The following is a 17,480-nucleotide window of genomic DNA, read 5'->3' as shown; positions in this document are numbered from 1 at the left end:
GTTGAAATGAGGGCTGGTTGCAAGATGCAAAGAGTGGTGATTAACACTGTATAACTCTGTTGCTATGAAGTGAGTAGATTAACAAGGGAGACACAGGGTGTGTGAGCTTGGTGGAGGAAGTCTTAAGGTGGGGCAGTTTTGCATGCTCAAGTGGGGGAGTGCTATGGAGGGCAGCATGAAGATGAATGGCAGGAGGTAAATAGCTGAGAGAGTTTTTATTAGTGGAGTGAAGGAGATGTGGATGGAATTTACGAAATGACAGAGTTGTGGACAGGTTGTTCAACATGTGAGACAGAAAAATGTAATGTAAATCTGGCACTGGTCTTAACTTGTCCTTAGCTTGCTACATTTGGGTGTATGCTGGTTCGAGGTTGTTTTGAGATGCTGCCTGAAATTCATAGTGCGACAAAGGAGGCTGAAGATGGCTTTTCCGCAGGAACTCCGAATTGCTTAACTTATGTTTCAATGTGGTTTTATAAACACATCTGTACTGGTTGCTTTAACTCCTTCTGATACATGTGATAGGCTGTATCTATTGCCTGAAAGACTTAAGGGCCCAGTGTAATCCTATAGTAATGAGAGTGGGTCCACAGCTATGCTTTTCATACTTAACCTTTCCAGAATTTGGAGACATCTCATGTAGATGAAAGAAGCCAGTTCAGGCCAATCTCAAATATCTGTCATTCCTCTGTGGCAGTTTTATGCTTGCTGTTTTGCCCCACGCTCTTCTCCTAGGTGAATCTTCCCATTCACACTCTGCTACCCCATTGCTCTCCTCAGTTAACCCATGCGACAGCTAAGCTGTTTTGGATAGGAAGGATTGCTTATGTCTCCTGACTATTCTTCCCACACTCCTTTTGCCCTCTTCTGGAGCAGTACACCCCAAAGTTTGAAAAAGGCTGCTTTTAAAATAGGCATTTCTAAATAAGCACTCGGCAAGGCCTGCCAACCTTGTGGCATTTTATCTAAGGCACTTGAAGCTGCTAGCCTCTAGTAAGAAACGTAGAGAATTGTTTTGACATGTCGATTGTCCCGTTGGAAAGGAGTTTGCAATGTTGAATATTATCACTGACATTTAATAAATATGCAGTGCAAATACTTAGGCTCAGTTAAAAATAAAAACAAATGCTGCCTCTCATACCTTCTGTAAACCTCAGTACGCTTGGAGTAATGGGCTTATCGGTGTCCTTATTCAATATTTCACTCTTCTTGATGTCTTCTCTTCAGGGGCTTCTGAAAACAGCTGTGTTGTCTATCTGTCTTTACAGCTATACGTTGTGTGGGAAACACTATCTGAAAAAAAGGTGAATGTTTCAGTGCAACAGTCTTGATTTTTACCAACTTGACTTACACTACTTGGCCTGAGCACTTTCTCCCTTCTCCAAACATTTTTCTCCTTTTGTTTTCTAACTTTGTGAAGACTTTTTGAACTACAGTTCTTATGTTTTATTTGTAAAGCAGGAGGCTGCATACATTTGCTGCTTCCCTCAAATTGTGTGTGTTGGATTTCTTCTTGTATCTGATCAAAATAGCTCCCTAACTGCACTCTTTACATGGGCTCTTGTGCATCTTCAGAAGCACAGGGTACAAAGTTGAAGGTTTGGGGAGTGTTTAATTACTGTTCATCAGTAAGACTCTGCTTCCTTTTGGCAAGAATCCCTGTACACCTTCTGGAGGCTAATTCCTATCACCATTTCCAATCCCTTTTTATAAATATTTGCTCTTTACTGTGCCCAGAAGTTAAAACAGAAAGTAATAAGGTGCTGCATTTAGTAAGAAGGCAATTCTCGTGTCTGTTATTGTGGTGAGAATATTTGTTGCTGGCCTGTGACTGTGGCAGTCCCCAGAACTGCATTTCTGAAGTGGTTGCTTTTGAGTCCTCTGGAATTTTCTTCTTTTTCTGATGTTTACACATCAGATGAGGTATTTTGAGCACTCTCAGATCTCAATTTTCTGACTTTAAATCATCCTTAAACAATGATTTGCTTTATAGCCTGAGGTTCTTCAAGACTTCAACTTGTGGTAGGAACACAACCTGAACTAGCAATCAGGAGGAAATTGGCTTTCTGAATCTGCAAGAGTTTGGGTTGTTTGTTTGGGGGTTGGGTTTTTTTGGGGGTGGGGTTGGTTTTGTGTGTTTTGGTAGTGTGCAAAGAATTGCATTGTAAAGGGTTTTTTTGAGGGGATATTTCACCCTTCTTAAAGATACAACTATCTTCTGATTGATATTAAATAACTTCATTTGTAGATATATTTATATCTATATCTGTATATATATATCCAAATTAAGCAACTTACACAAGATGCTGATGTAAGTGCCTCTCCTTACCCAGCTCTGCCCCTCAGTTCTCTATCTTGATATGTAGTAGCCACTACTACAGCATTTCTGAACTCAAAATGGTAATGGAACGCTGGTTAGCTGTCCAAGCCTAAAAAAGGGCCTGAATTGTATTTGAGGAGTTATTTTGAAATAAAGCCTGGGTAATCATGTCTCTGCTCTTACTAAATCATGTTCAATACACGATTTCTCCCTTGTGGAGCCTTACCTTTGGGACACAGATGCTGCAACTTTTGTTCACACAGTGAACACTGTGTAGCTGTGAGATCAGATCATTAGGACATCATCTTTCCTGAGCAGAGACTGTCACTATGTGAAGTGTCGCATGTGTTGATGATAAAACAAACCAAACCTCTTTTCCCCCCCATACACAGGTTAAAAGACAGCATATAGATATTGTCTAAGGTTCAAGTCAACTTGTAATTTGATTTTGGGGGTGGTTGTTTTGGAGTTGTACGCTATTGCTGAGAGCAGTGGGTGGCTACTGCATCATGATGTTAATTATTGCTTTGTTTGTGATGTTTTCCTGGGAGGGAGTAGCATCAAGAGGGAAGCATAGAATAATTATAGTTGTCCCCTTGAAAGTTAGCTAACAAGCTACTATTTACTGATTTGATACATGTAGGTACTATAATGCATTAGTTGACTATTATGAGCAAGGAATTTAATGCTGGTATGAAGTAATAAAAGGCTAGAAACTGTTGTATAAGGATGGAAAATAACATTGAACAAGACACAGATGGAGCCCTTTCCTCCTGAGAATTAACCTGTTGGGGGTTATTCATCCTACAGGTAGGGAATAATTTTGTTTTATCTAGTGTTTGTAACACTGTACCTCTACCAAGAGCTTTCATTGGCTTGGATCCGACTTGATTATAATTTCACTTTTGAAGGTATTAGACCACAATTTGTTGGCTTTCCTTAGCATATAACTTTTGAAACATTAGAAAATCCTGATGGGTAGCTTTTTTCCCTTTGAAGTTCAAATTAAAAAAAAAAAAAAATATTAAGGACATAACTGAAGTCAAAGGTGATATAGGTGAAGAAAGGCTATTGCAAAATCAGTATTGTGATTGATCTTGAAAGGTTTTTCTTCTTTCAAATGTTTCATAGCTTTTATTATAATTAGTTCAGATTTTAAACATTACCATTACAATACTATGACCTTTCATATGAACTCATTATTCTGCCATATTGTCCTAATTGTTCTTTTTACCATACTGCTGGTGTTCTTATTTTCAGTTCCGCAAATGCATGTAGTTTCTTTGCCTACCTTTATCAGGAGCCCACGTCTGTACTCCATCATGTTTTTTCAAAAGCTATTACAAAATGCTGAATTATTTTATCTTCTTTTTTTAAAAAAAAAAGTGTTTTAATAATGGTAACTGCTTGTTTTATGGAATTATCTGTATCAGTCAGTACAATGAAATTTATCACTTTATTTTTCAGTTTAGTCAGCTGGTATCCAGTGATTTGAAAGTACTTGGAAGGAGCTCTTACACACTCTGCAGTGATGGCCAGTTACTCATTCGACAAGTCCTCCACCCAGAAACATCTAAGAAGGTATGAGATCAGAACTGATGCAGAAGGGGCAGTACTGTGTTTTAAGGACATCAAAGAAAATAGTCTATGTGAGTTTGAGATGAGCAACGCAATTCAACCTTGGGAACTATAGTGTTCCAAGAATATTTAAAATGATCCCCTCCCTGTCTCAACCCTGTGTAGCAGAGAAGTAGTTCTTGGCTCTTGCTCTTGGAAGTCAGCTACAGTACTTGAGGATGCCCAGATGAGTGTAATGAAGAGGAAAATTAGGAAAGACAGGATAGAGACGGGAACAATACAAGTACTTTGAATTCTGTGTCTTAAAAATGGAAGCAAAGGTACAGGTCTAACCTCAGCAGTGGTGATGGAGAACTATTGCTTTGTTTAGGCTTGAGTTAAACCACAGGTTCTGTGCGGAGCCATGGGTTTCTACCAAGATCTGAAATTGGTAGGAGCCATGTGTCAATGTCCTATAGAGAGTAAACACACAGGCAGTGACTTGCCATGGAGAATGGCAGCGGTTCCCCATCTGCATTTATTCAGCGGGAAGTAGTGTACAGCTTATTTGCCACTCCCACACAAAGCAGCAGTTTCCACTCCAAGTTCCTGCAAGGGCTTAGAGCAGGCTGTCTTGCACAGGGAGAAGAATCTTGTCTTTGCGCAGGGTGGTGGCTCTTGAGTTAGCCTGCTTGGCAGGGTCTGCAGGAACCCCACAGGAATGGGAGCTGCTGACATGGAAGGAGTTGACTGATCAGTTGTATTTTTTTTCTCTATATAAGGGTATTGGCTCATGCTGAGTTTCTACAAATATTCGTTTGGCATTTGTGTTATATTAAAACATAACGCTGTGACTTTTTATGAAAAGCGCATGTTTATGTAGGGATGAAGCAAGTAAGGAAACAGGAATGATATTTAACATTCAAACATGATAGTGGTTTTTGGTTTTTTGTTGGTTTTGGTTTTTTTTTTACTTCATGCCATCCTGCAATATGGGTTGTGGGTAATTCTTTGTACTTCCCTCTTGAAACAAATGGACTAAAGCAAAACAAACACTGTAATGTTGTGGAAGAAATAATTGTCCATACCAGATCAAGGAATGGATCTGATTGAGTGTTGAGTCTCTTAATACTGCATTTCTTTCTCTTTTTTCTTTTTTCCTCCTTCAATACTTTATCATTTGTGAAAGTTTCTTTCCCCCTGCACATCAAATGTTACTAAGCCTCAGACCTTAGCTCTTACTATTCCTACTATTATAAGAAGCATTACCTTGCGACTTTTCTTAATTCTTTATTTACAAAGGTGGGTGCTGTTTGGTTAGACCAAGGTCAAACTTTTCTATAGTAAAACAGTTGGAGAGTGTGAGACACAAAATAGTGAATTAGACCAGAATTATTTGTTTTGTTCCTTGAAAAAATAAGCTAATGTCTGAGTGAAGGGGCAGCTTAAACGTTTGTTTAATAATGTTATATAATTGAAATTCTTGAATAAATGTCTTTAAGTTGCTGGAAGATATTTTGTACACTGTAACAATATTTATTTAAACTTTGTTATCGTGTTTTGGTACAATATTGCTTTTCAGTGTAGCCACAAAAGAGAAAATACAGTATCCTAAATGGGAGTATTTATAAAACAGCAAAACCTAGATTTTTTTTTTTTTCTTCCTTCCCTAGCTGTTTTGCACAGGTCTGCCGCTCGGAAGCTATTCGGGTTTGCTCATCTAGTGATCTAATTCTGTAAGGTTATGGAATTTGAACTGTGTTACAAAGGAACTTAACTGCTCTATCATAGACAAGCTGTTGACATGCAACTATGTGATTTTTGAGACTGCCTCATTCAGTCCAAAAATATTAAACGGAATTTAAAGGAATGGTGTGTACAAAACAAACTTTTTGCCTTCCTTGTAGAACTTCCTGCTGTCAGACTGCTTCTATTCCTTTTATGATCTGCGCAAAGAATTTCACACTTGCTACCCTAGTTCAGCCGCCGTGAAAGATCAGACTATCAAGACCATGGCAGAATGTATCCTTTTGCTGCAGCTTTTACACCAGAATCAATTATGCTGCTTTAGGTTTTCTCTCTGTGATCACTACAGGTTTTATTCTTCTAAACTAAGACGTGGGTTTTAAAAACTCACAGGTAAAATGGAAGGAATGTTTGCTTAATTGTGTGCTGGGGGGCGGCTCTGCTTGTAATTTTTTTTTTTTTTTAATTTGAGTCTAACAATGAGTTCTAAACCATATTTAGTAAATCCACTAAAGAAAAACATCACTTGCATTGATACTTGATCTTAAAGGAAAGGCTTAGCTATCAGTGGGCCTTTTCAGCACCAGTTGTCCTGCAAGCTTCTACTATTTGCAGAAAGATAGTATTAGTTCTCTTGTACGATCCTGAATGAACTGAGTTTAAAACAAAAACTAATTAAAAAAAACCCAAAAACAAACTAACACCCTATATCTACATTTTAGGAGGATTTTTGTGGCCCAGCTGAAGGTGGTTAAAGTTCAGTTACGTTTGAAGTGATAGAAACTTACTCCGCTTTTTTTTTAAACTGTTAACACTGAAATGATGTAAGCTATCAATAGTTTTCAGACTGTTGACTGTTAAAGTGAATATTAACCAGTTTATGAGGAGAGTAACAAATGTCGAATGGTCATATGTCCCCGCTAAGACCAGTAAATTTGATTACCAGTTCTGTGTTAATATCAGGAAAGTCTTATGACTTGTTTACAAATGATTGTGCAAGTCTGTTGTTTTCTATAATCACCTGTTTAGATCTAGGTTTAGGGACAGATGAAACAGAGGAGGACTTTGGCGTGTGGCAAGTGAAAACCATGGTGGCTATAATTTTCAGCATGCTCTCTGAAAGTTGTAGTAAGTGACCTATTTATGCAGAATGCTGAAATCTTTCTTTTTCTGTAAGAATTGGCAGTGGTACTGTCATTCTTAAGTAATCTCTGACCCTGGTTATATTTAAACTTCCTGTTTTGTTGCAGATCACATATTTACTGAGCCTGAAACTGTGAAATACAAGTACGAAACAGGTCCTTGGTAAGTGCCCTTGTCACGGTTGTTTACAACCAAAGATGAGTCTTGTCTACAGCAAGGAAAGCTTGTGAATATTTCCTCACGGTCACTGTGAAAGTAGGTTGGTTCCTGAGAACAGTAACAGTGTATTCAGTAGTCCAGTGTAGACAGACTATAGCTGGTATGTTGAATGCTGTACTTTAGTCCGTCTCTTTAAAGTCACTGCAAGTTAAACGCTCTTTGTTCTCTAGCTTCTGTTTTGCATGGCAGCAAGGCTGACTTATCTTACCCAGTGGTGAAGAAATATTTGTGAACTTTCCCTAAGTCAACAGGGGTAATGGCTAGTGCACCCTATATGCAGCTGAACTACATGGCGCTTCTGAAGAGTGGTCTGATACGCTGTATTGCACATTGGGTTTAGGGAGAGAAGAAACAGGATGGTTCTTTGTTTTCAAATACATTGCAGTAACTGGAGAATGAAACATCTTAAGCATAAGTAATATGTATTCATATTTAGGACTGCCTTGTAACCTTCTTTGTTTTCAAATACATCGCAGTAACTGGAGAATGAAACATCTTAAGCATAAGTAATATGTATTCATATTTAGGACTGCCTTGTAACCTTCTATGTTGGATTGTTACATCTTTCAAATAAAATTAATCCAGTTCCTTATTACTTCACTTTGAGACTGCCTTCCTATCTTTTTTAAGGAACTGCAATGTTGTGACAACATAGTGCATCTTAGGCATTGTATATATAAAAGGATTATCCCAGTTATCTTTCCTTTCTTTATTGAAATAAGTAATGGAATTAGAAGAGTCTCAATAGCAAATATACTCCTGATTTACAGGTTAAATTAGTTGCAAACTGAAATTTGTTAAGGTAATGGAAAACCTAGATTAAAGCTTACTTTGGCTGCTTTTTTTTTTCTTTCTGTGCAGTAGTAAATCTGAAACAGTGGACAGTGAGACAGTAATACGTGCCAGAGGTTTGCCATGGCAGTCTTCAGACCAAGACATTGCTCGATTTTTCAAAGGACTCAACATTGCCAAGTAAGATAATAAGAATTTGTCTTGCTTTATCAATTTGTCTTTAATAGCAAGTTCTTTTAATATTTGTTTAACACACATGTCCCAAAACCCCCACTAGAATCCTCGCTTCTACTGTCTTTCCCCACCCAGGCCCCTTCCCCCTCCATGGTCATGATTACTGAACAGGTTTACCAGCCTTAGGCGTGCAAGAAAGAGTTTTGAAGTGTGTGAAGAAGAGACTTATCAACTGAAAACCAACATATGTTTGTTTATTGCTAGTACCTAAAGAGAGAAACTCCTCCTACTGCGTTAATCAAGGCAGACTCCAAGATATAATAGAAGCTTTAGTTTTGTGCCAGTTCTTCAGTATTCTGCTATACCTCCTAAACAGGCCAGATTCAGAAACCTCCTAGTGCTGTTTGGAGGAAATTTTCATGTGATTGATATGTGTACACCTCTGCGTATATATGTGTGTATTTATATAAAGAGTGGGTTTAATTTAGCATACCTGTCACTTAATATATATTCCAGATTCTCCACACTGAGAAAATATATTTTATTTATTTAGAGGTATGAGGAAATTCAAATCTGCATCTCTGAGATGATAGGAAGGGCTTGCAAATTTACGTCTGCGTGGAAGTTGAGGAAGTGGTGAAGAGCATGAGATCCAAGATCTCGCTGAAGCAGATTCTGCAGTATAGTTGCGTTACATGAAAAATGAAATTAAATTGTGGATAGTAGCAATTTCTTTTTCAGTCTGTAAACTCCGTGTTAAAGTCTGATTTCTCTACTCTTCTTACACAATTATTTATGAAATGTATTAAAGATTCAAACTAAGTTTATTTTTGTTGGTTTTACCTTCCAGAGGTGGTGTGGCTCTTTGTCTGAATGCTCAAGGAAGAAGAAATGGGGAGGCGTTAGTTCGGTTTGTCAATTCTGAACAGAGAGATCTCGCACTGGAAAGACATAAGCATCACATGGGTAGCAGATACATTGAGGTAAAAAGTAGTGACTTGAAACAAATCTTCGGAGAGCAACCTGAATATTTTGGACTACAGTTTTAAATGAGAACAAATTGCAATTCTGTTTTGCCTAAAGTACCAAAATACAATTCTCTCACATGTGGAAGAGCACGTGTGTGTTAGAGTTGAATATTGTAATTTTCACGTGTGGCTCTTTTTTTTTCTCTTTAAGGTTTACAAAGCAACTGGGGAAGAATTCTTAAAAATTGCAGGAGGTAAGTGATGCTGGAGTTCAGTGTAATTACTGAAGGTCATAGGAGTGTTGTTCTAGTTCTGATTCCCCCCCCCCTTGACTGAGGACACAAATGGATAATGAAGTAGCTTTTCCTGTTTTGTCTTCCAAGAATGCTTGACCCTATCAAGTTCTGGTTTCACGTGGTTGAATTTGAGCTGTGAGCATTTGGGCTGTGATGTTCACAGACAGGTCTTGCTGTTTGGGAGGAAGATGAGCCTTTGCAGTGGAAGCATCTGTGTACCTTGTATAAGTTCATACTAATCTCATCTTTGTTCCAATTTCATTAAAATATGAAACACTTTCAGAGTAAGGGAGTTTCACCTCAAAATAGATTACTGGGAGTTAGTAGTATCTCAGGTCTTCTGTGGGTTTGTTGCTAGCTACTTACCTCCTATATTGCTCCTTAATGCTTTGCTGCTCCTGGGTCCTATGGAATAGACTGACCAGCATGACCATATGTTGTTGGCTGACCATATGTTGTTATCTTTCTACCAGGCACCTCCAATGAAGTGGCCCAGTTCTTATCTAAGGAGAATCAAGTTATCATCCGGATGAGAGGCCTTCCATTCACTGCTACTCAGGAGGACGTCTTGGGGTTCCTGGGGCCAGAGTGCCCAGTCACAGGAGGGAAAGAGGGACTTCTCTTTGTCAAGTACCCAGATGGCAGGCCCACAGGAGATGCATTTGTGTTATTTTCCTGTGAAGAATATGCACAGAATGCACTTAAAAAGCACAAAGAAATACTTGGAAAACGTTACATTGAACTCTTCAGGAGCACAGCAGCAGAAGTCCAACAGGTTGTAACTATTGGCTGTGAGACTCGAAACTTAACAGTTAAAACATTTCTTCTAACACTTGCACACAAATACATTGTAGACAACCATGATAGTCTATTATATTAAAGATGTCAAGTTCTAGAAAGGGCTATATGTGCTTCCTGATTGGTATGGAAAATTGCACAACATTGTTTTTTGTTTTTTACTGCCACTGTTTGTTGTTTGTTTCTTTTTTTTAACATCCCTCAAATTGTAAAGTAAAAATCATTGGATAATTTTCTTCTACTTAAAGTTGACTGAAATCACAAAAATAATTTTAAAAATATACAAGATTGATAGTATTGTAGTAATGCTTCTTGAAAATTTGCAGTATCGTCTTTAAATTCTGGTCTCCATGTACAGGATTTCTAACATTAAATCCAAATCTGGACGCATTAAAACAGCTTTTCCTACAACTGCTCTGTTGGAAACTAAGAATTACCAGGATGTATCTGATTTTTGGTGAAATGAAGTGAAATATTTGTTTCCCCAAGATAATATATTTCACTTTTTTCCCTATCCATCACCAGTTCCTATTACCACCTTCTTAAACTGGTAAAACCATTTCATTTTGGCACCAGCAACTCAAGCCTGTAAAAAAAAATTACATATTGCATTTTTCTGCCTGACACAAAATATTTCTAGACTGATAATGCCAAAGGAAACCATTATAAGATTTGATCTGGTCTTTGCATAACCACTGGCTATAAAAACTTAATACAGTTACTGTTTCAACCTATGTGACATGAGAAGTCTTTTCCATAGAAGTGATGGGGCAAGGGAAAGAATATCCACACTTGTAGACCTGCCATTTGCCCTTAGTACTGTGATACGGAGACTAGAACAGCCAAGAATCTGATATGTGTATTGTGAAGACTAAGTGAAATGGCATGGTGAGATTTGTTTTGGTTTTTTTTTTCCCCTCCTTCCTTGTCAGTTCTGCTCCTTAGAGAGAATGAAGCTAAGTCCTCTAAGGAACAAAATCACTCTGTCAGAGTTACCAAGTCTTTGTACCCATTTTTGTTAGAGACCCCTGGATAAAACTTGTATAACTTATATTCTATCCATATGTCATTACTACTTCTTCTACGACAGCTGTCTAGGGTAACAGCCTGATTTTTTTGCTGCTTGAGCAAGAGATTATTTTTTTTAGGGAATTACAGGCTCCTTGTTTGAGTAATTACAAGAGGTAAAGCCAGCTCTCATCTACTTAGTGCTGAAACAAAGTAATTGCAATATTCTATACCTAACTGAGGGAGAAGATTTCTGACCTGAAAGGTGCTACAAGTAGATTCTTGAAAAAAGGCTTCTATTGAGACAAACTCCCTAGGCTGAATCATTTTTGACAAAACTAAAGCTTTGTAACCTCTTTTTTGGTACCTCTTTAAGTGGAATGTGTTTCTTTATTTCTGATAATCATTGCTGAATATGTTTTTCAGCAGCAGGCCCCTACAGCAAGTTATGTTCCCTTTCTTATTTGAGAATGAGTCAAGAGAAAATAAAACATTGAGATCAAGGTCTCCTATAGTTCTTATCCTCCCCCCCCCCGGCTCCTTTTTCCTCCTTCCAGAAACCCTGCACTTGGAGATGAGCACTCAGGTTAAAAAACAAACACCCTCACTTAACCGATCAGGTTTTATGAAGGAATTAGAGCTAGTGTTTTTACTTACTAGTTATTTCAGGTCTCAGTTCTTTTAAAATGACTGTCTTTAATTTACCCTAATTTAAGTAAGAACTGTATGTGACAATACTGGTTTATTAGCACAAATGTGGTTTTCAAATGTTCATTTTTGGGATATTCTAAAATGAACTGTAATCTGCTTTTAACTTTTTATAATGAGATTAGAAAGGTCTGTTATTAGGGTCTAGCAAATTAAATTTGTAAAATTTCCTCTCACCTCTTCTGAGTTTGAAACTTTCAAAGACCCAACAGGAAACTATCCGCAATAATTTGGTTTAAGAAGGTGTTGGGTTTTTTTTCCTCTAATGTTGGAAGTGGATTTATTTAAATGTGTGAAATAGTGTTGTGAGAATTGATTGGTGCTCAACCAGATGATGTGTAAATCTCTATCAATGTGCTTTTTTTGCCAACAGGTACTTAATCGATATATGTCAACACCTCTTATTCCCACTCTCCCAACTCCCATCATTCCTGTCATACCCCCACCATATACCATTGCCACGGGTAGCATACGTGACTGTGTCCGGCTCAGAGGCCTTCCTTACACTGCTGGCATTGATGACATCCTGGAATTTATGGGAGATGCCACAGCTGATATCAAGCCCCATGGAGTTCACATGGTCCTTAATCAACAGGTAGTAGCATTTTGCATGGGAGGGCTAACTTTCCAGTTATTAAACAGGGTTAGAAGTCAGGGTGGCTTACCTGTTCTTGGCTGTGCTTTAGGTCTTCTATAGTCTTGAGAAAATATTATGTTGTTTGCCTGTCTTTTCCTTCATTCTCCTAATTTCTCCTCCCCTTTTACATACACACTTGCTTTTCTTTCTATATATGTATGCATAAGACTGGGGAGGATGAAGCTTGTTCTTTTAATGATAGATGTATCCTGGAGGCTGTCTGAAATAGTCCCTTGTGTTTCAGTCAAGTGCTGGAAACGCACAAGACACAAATGTCTCATGTTAGATGGCGTAGCTGCTCTGTCAGCTTCAGGGTTTCTGCTCAATGGTAGCTGTGTTGTTTGAGTGGTATTTGTGGAATAATTAGGTTTTCCTAACTTCTAACTTGATTAGAGACTTCTCAGGCTTTAAAGGAAGGTGATAATTAAAAATTGTGTTTTGGATATATTTTAATGACAATCATAGGGATATTTTTTCCTTGTTGTCTTGTGTTTAAAAAGAAACTCTATTAGCCACAGAAATAGTGAGGTGTTAAAGAAAACAAATGAGAGAGAGATCTACTATATTTGTTTTGTTAAGAAAGTTTTTAATATTTTATACGTACAGCAATGTCTGTCAGGTTGCAGAAAATCAGACCTGGAAATCAATTTCTAATGTAGCTATGGACTTTACTAAAGCATGTCTGGAGCTTTATGCTGTTACACTATTGCGTAAAAAGTAGTTACAGGGAAGGCAAAACCAGCTTCTTCCTAGAGCCTCTCAGCAAAAGAATAAGAGACAAAGTTAATAAGCTGCAATAAGGAAAATCCCAATTGGTTGGGGGAAAAAAAAAAAAAATCACAATGAGAAATTAGTTAAGCACCTGAACAGGTTCCCAGAGAAGCTGTGGAATCTCCACCCCTCAAGATGCTTGGAATTCAAGTAGAGATGGCCATAAATGGCCTGATGTAACTTGAAAGTTAGTCCTGCTTTGGACAGCGTTTGGATTAGAGGCCTCCAAACTTTGTTTGCATGCCGAATTATTCTCTATTTCTTTCTGCACAAGACAGAGGAAGTGTTGTGTTAACTGGGCGCTGGTTACATGAGTGTTACCTTTCTGCTCCTAAAAATAATTGTGGAGTTATTAGTCATTGGTGCCAGATGAGAAAGAACAATACAGACTTTCAGTAGACATTTGATCTTATACTTTCTGCATTTCTTGTGCTCTGGGTGTTTTACTAACAGATTGACTTATGATTATTTCCCCCCTCCCCTAGGGACGACCATCAGGTGATGCTTTTATCCAAATGAAATCTGCTGACAAAGCCTTTATGGTGGCTCAAAAATGTCACAAAAAAATGATGAAGGACCGTTATGTGGAAGTATTCCAGTGTTCAGGAGAGGAGATGAACTTTGTTTTAATGGGTGGCACTTTAAATCGTAGTGGCTTATCCCCGCCGCCATGTAAGTTACCATGTAAGTCTGCAATTCTTCTGCTCTCTGCTGCTAAAGGCTGATATGTGGTAGGTGCTGAAGCTTTGTGGCCTTTCACCTTTTGACTTGGGTTTTGCCATGATCAATAATCATCCATCTGTATACATGCCGAGATTGGAATTGTTACCTTTGGGCAATAATGGGGCTGATCAGAGGCATTTTTATTGTATTTTCGGTGGTGAGTAGAGGGCAGCAAGGCCTTGCCAGTGAAATTGTTGCACACTTTGCTTTTTACGGGTGTACTGTTCTTCTGAGCTCTGCAGTAGACTTGCCTGTAGTGAAACCTACTTGGAATTAGAGGGATTTTTAAAAGCGGGGGAAATTCTATATTCTAGCTGCCGATGAGTGCTCTTGCTGTCTTGCCTTAGAGCATTGAGAAGGTACTCTTTGGGCTTATTTTTGAAGGAAAACAGCCACTGGGATGATATGCTAACAGACCATAGAGTGGTGAGGTTGGATGGATTTTTATATTTTTATTTTATTTAAGATTACGGTGAACTTTATTGTGGAACTATAATGGAACTTTACTGTATCATTCTAATGAGTCTCACTACCAAATCACTAAGCAGATACCGATGTGTATTTGCAAAACAGTAAAAAGCTGCCAAATATAGTATTTAAAACCAGTTTGACTGCACACCAAGCCAAGCTTTATGTTCCTATACAAATCAGATATTTGTTCATCAAAATGCATCAGACTAGTGATCTAGTGAGGTTGTCTTTTTTCCATTTGCTATATCCTAAAAATACTTTTAGAAGTTGCAGGAGGCTTATACATGAAAAGTCATGGTCAGCAGTTGTGGATGCCCATGTGTAGCTAATATTATGGTACTTTTGTCCCACAGAGTACAACTTCTGTTAGAAAGAACAGAGGGTGTGTTGGTGTGCACGCCTGCTTCCTCTATGCACATGGCTTTATGCTTTCTTTGAATAACTCTGAAGTTCCCTACTTTCCTTTTGCATATGGACAAAGCTGCTCAGCTCTAGGAGTTGTGAACTCTTAGGAATTGCTCATTTCGAATGCCCCAGTTGTCATTCATGGTGAGGTAGCAGGAGTCTCCGGGGGAGAAGCTAGAGAGCAGTCTTTGCACAAGTGTTTATTAATCATGCCCAGATGGTATTAATCACATTGGGATGAATAATTCCTTTCCTATAGCAGAGATCTCCATTCTGATTGTTTTTTGTTGCTGTGTCCTGGTTTGTTTTTAGGTCTTTCTCCACCAGCTTATGCTGCTTTCCAAACAGCAGCTGTGATCCCAGCAGAGGCAGCGCTTTACCAGCCACAAGCCCTCTTGCCAACCACCAGGACTCCCCAGGCCTCTGCAGCTGCTCCTCCAACTGTTACCTACTACCCAGCTCAGGCTGCTCAGCTTTATATGAATTACACAGCTTACTATCCCAGGTAACCCCTAGATTTAGCTGCTTCTCTTGACGTTTCATCTCAGTGGAGTAGGCAACTGTGTGGTCACCTGTGAACAGCTCTTAAATTTGTACTTCTGGTGTAGATAATCCTGGGAACCTGATGTTCATCAGCAGAGGCAGTAGCCGTTTTAACTGATTCTCTGTGGCCTTGTAATGAAGTTCGGCTGTTCTGTAGGTTCTGTTTGAATCTCATGATAATGTTGGTCTAATATTTAACAGTGGTTTTGGCACTGGGGCAATGTCATCTAGGTGGTTCTATTTCTTGGCCAAATGAGAAGCTGTATCAATACATGCCTGTACCCTCATCCCTTAGTTTGTTCTTGTACTTACGCTACTGTTTCCATACTGAAAGACTCATCATAGGTGTGTACTAGGTTTGATTTCTTTTATCAGTGAGACCAAAGAACACTTTACATATGTAAGCAAAGCAGAAGATCTCCACCTTTTCCCTTCCCACAGATGGTATCAACATGGCTCACTGAAGTCTGGTACTTTGGTCCATGGGGAAATAGCTTGTTCATTGATAATTCCTAGGCTTGTGACACTTACTAGTCTGAGTATCTGGTAAATTGCTAGATGGGCCCTGACCAGAGATGCTACTTTACTCACTGTTTTGTGGCTCAGAAGTACCAGATTTGGGCCCTTGCCTACTTTTCATACTGTGATTCCCTCCTTGCTTTTTTTCTTTATGGTTTTATTAACAATCTTAGAACAAGTCATCTGCAGCTACTATTTTTCTTCTCCCCTGCGAAATAACAAGTGCCATTCTTTACGTCTTCAACTACAAATGTTAGCTATTTTCCTTTCCCTCCCTTCTCTAAAAATAAATTATCAGATGCTGAAGAGAAATTAAGAAAGTCCACAAAGCAGTCCAGATCAGGGCTGCTTGTTTTTCTGTGGTTTTTGGGCTTATTCTCAAATTTAAATTTTCAGTTTTATCTTTGCCTGTTCTGAGTACTAAAACCAGTTACTGGTTTTTGTAACAATTTTGCCCCTCTCTCTCTTTCAGTCCTCCAGTATCCCCTACCACGGTGGGGTATATTGCAGCTCCTCCAGGAGCTGTAGCCGCTGCTGCCACTGCCACCCACACTCCGATTCTGCCCCAGCCTGGAGCATTAGTCCGTATGCAGGGCTTGCCATATAACACAGGAATGAAGGAGATACTCAGTTTCTTCCAGGGGTACCAGGTCAGTATGCAGTCCCTCTCCTTGATACTGTATTTGGACCTCCGAGTAATGATCAGTGGGGATCAAACGGAGCAAGTGAGTGCTTTTGGAAATCACTGAACAAGTGTGCAAGCTCAATGTTGTATATTTAACTGGCAGACCAAAGTGTAATATGCAATTTGCCTTATTTTTTATATAAGAAACATATCCTAATTTGACAGCAGTGATTTAGTGTCTAGGGTTAGGGTTTGAGTTCAGAGAGGAAGAAAGCACAGAGCCCAAATGTGAGTGGGGCTGCCAGAGGAAGGTGAGGGCTGCCAAAAGCATTCGGTCCTGGCCACTTTTCAGTGGGAGCCCTAGGTAGGTTCAGTGTTTGACCTTCAAGACTTAAGTGTTAAAGTCTGCTGAGAGCAAATTTCTAGTACAAAAGGCTGTGACCTAGGTGTGGTGACTTGCTTGCAAAAGGAGAAAGACAGATGCCTCTGTCAGACACTGTTTCAAGGACTAATTATTTTGGTGACAGGCAGGAACATTTCCCATTGAAACTGCATTACATTGCAACCTAAAGGAAAACTGTAATCTCCAAACCATTTTGTGCTGATAGCAAATATTCTACGTGCTATAGGTAACTTCAGTCAGTATGTACTGATTCAATGCTCTGTCAGTGAGCAAACACATAGAAACTTATCTTCTTGAGGAACATTAAAAAAAAAAAAGCACCACGTACAAATGTTTTTTTCCAGCAGCACTTATTTGAATTCATGGAATGGGTCTTTCCATGTCTTCTGCCTTTCATCTCAGAGGATATTGTATCTATATCCATGTTTTGTCATCACATGTTTGCTAAAAGGAAAGGTAATTGAATACAGTATATTCTGGTGAGTATTTAACTTCTGTGGGTAACAGGACTTACACAAATACCAAATCTGCCCTTTTGGTGCTACTCAGAAGCACTGACTTAAAATCCTCTTGTGGGTCTCAAACCACTGTTCGAGTGATATGTGTGAAAAGACGACAATTTTTGCATGTTTGTCCTTCAAAATTCTGTAAGTT

The 17,480-nt window shown here is 38.8% G+C and overlaps 1 protein-coding gene across 6 annotated transcripts in view; it reads left to right on the top strand.

Annotated features, from left to right (window-relative positions):
- The window catches only part of ESRP2 (epithelial splicing regulatory protein 2), a 47,200-nt gene that overhangs the window by 17,178 nt on the left and 12,542 nt on the right, over window positions 1-17,480 (top strand). For 4 of the 6 annotated variants that reach the window (XM_076349332.1, XM_076349333.1, XM_076349335.1 and 1 more), the window contains exons 4-15: window positions 3,788-3,901; window positions 5,785-5,899; window positions 6,653-6,751; window positions 6,874-6,928; window positions 7,847-7,957; window positions 8,802-8,934; window positions 9,131-9,173; window positions 9,689-9,990; window positions 12,103-12,324; window positions 13,623-13,821; window positions 15,049-15,241; window positions 16,271-16,448. In XM_076349332.1, the coding sequence (XP_076205447.1) occupies window positions 3,788-3,901; window positions 5,785-5,899; window positions 6,653-6,751; window positions 6,874-6,928; window positions 7,847-7,957; window positions 8,802-8,934; window positions 9,131-9,173; window positions 9,689-9,990; window positions 12,103-12,324; window positions 13,623-13,821; window positions 15,049-15,241; window positions 16,271-16,448 (1,764 nt within the window). The remainder of the gene's footprint in view (window positions 1-3,787; window positions 3,902-5,784; window positions 5,900-6,652; window positions 6,752-6,873; window positions 6,929-7,846; window positions 7,958-8,801; window positions 8,935-9,130; window positions 9,174-9,688; window positions 9,991-12,102; window positions 12,325-13,622; window positions 13,822-15,048; window positions 15,242-16,270; window positions 16,449-17,480) is intronic. The other 2 variants (XM_076349334.1, XM_076349336.1) reach the window with 1 other exon arrangement.

Source organism: Aptenodytes patagonicus, chromosome 11, assembly GCF_965638725.1.
Source record: "Aptenodytes patagonicus chromosome 11, bAptPat1.pri.cur, whole genome shotgun sequence".
Taxonomy (NCBI): domain Eukaryota; kingdom Metazoa; phylum Chordata; class Aves; order Sphenisciformes; family Spheniscidae; genus Aptenodytes; species Aptenodytes patagonicus.
The sequence above is the reverse complement of the archived record's forward strand: the minus strand, read 5'-3'. Positions and strand labels throughout refer to the sequence as shown.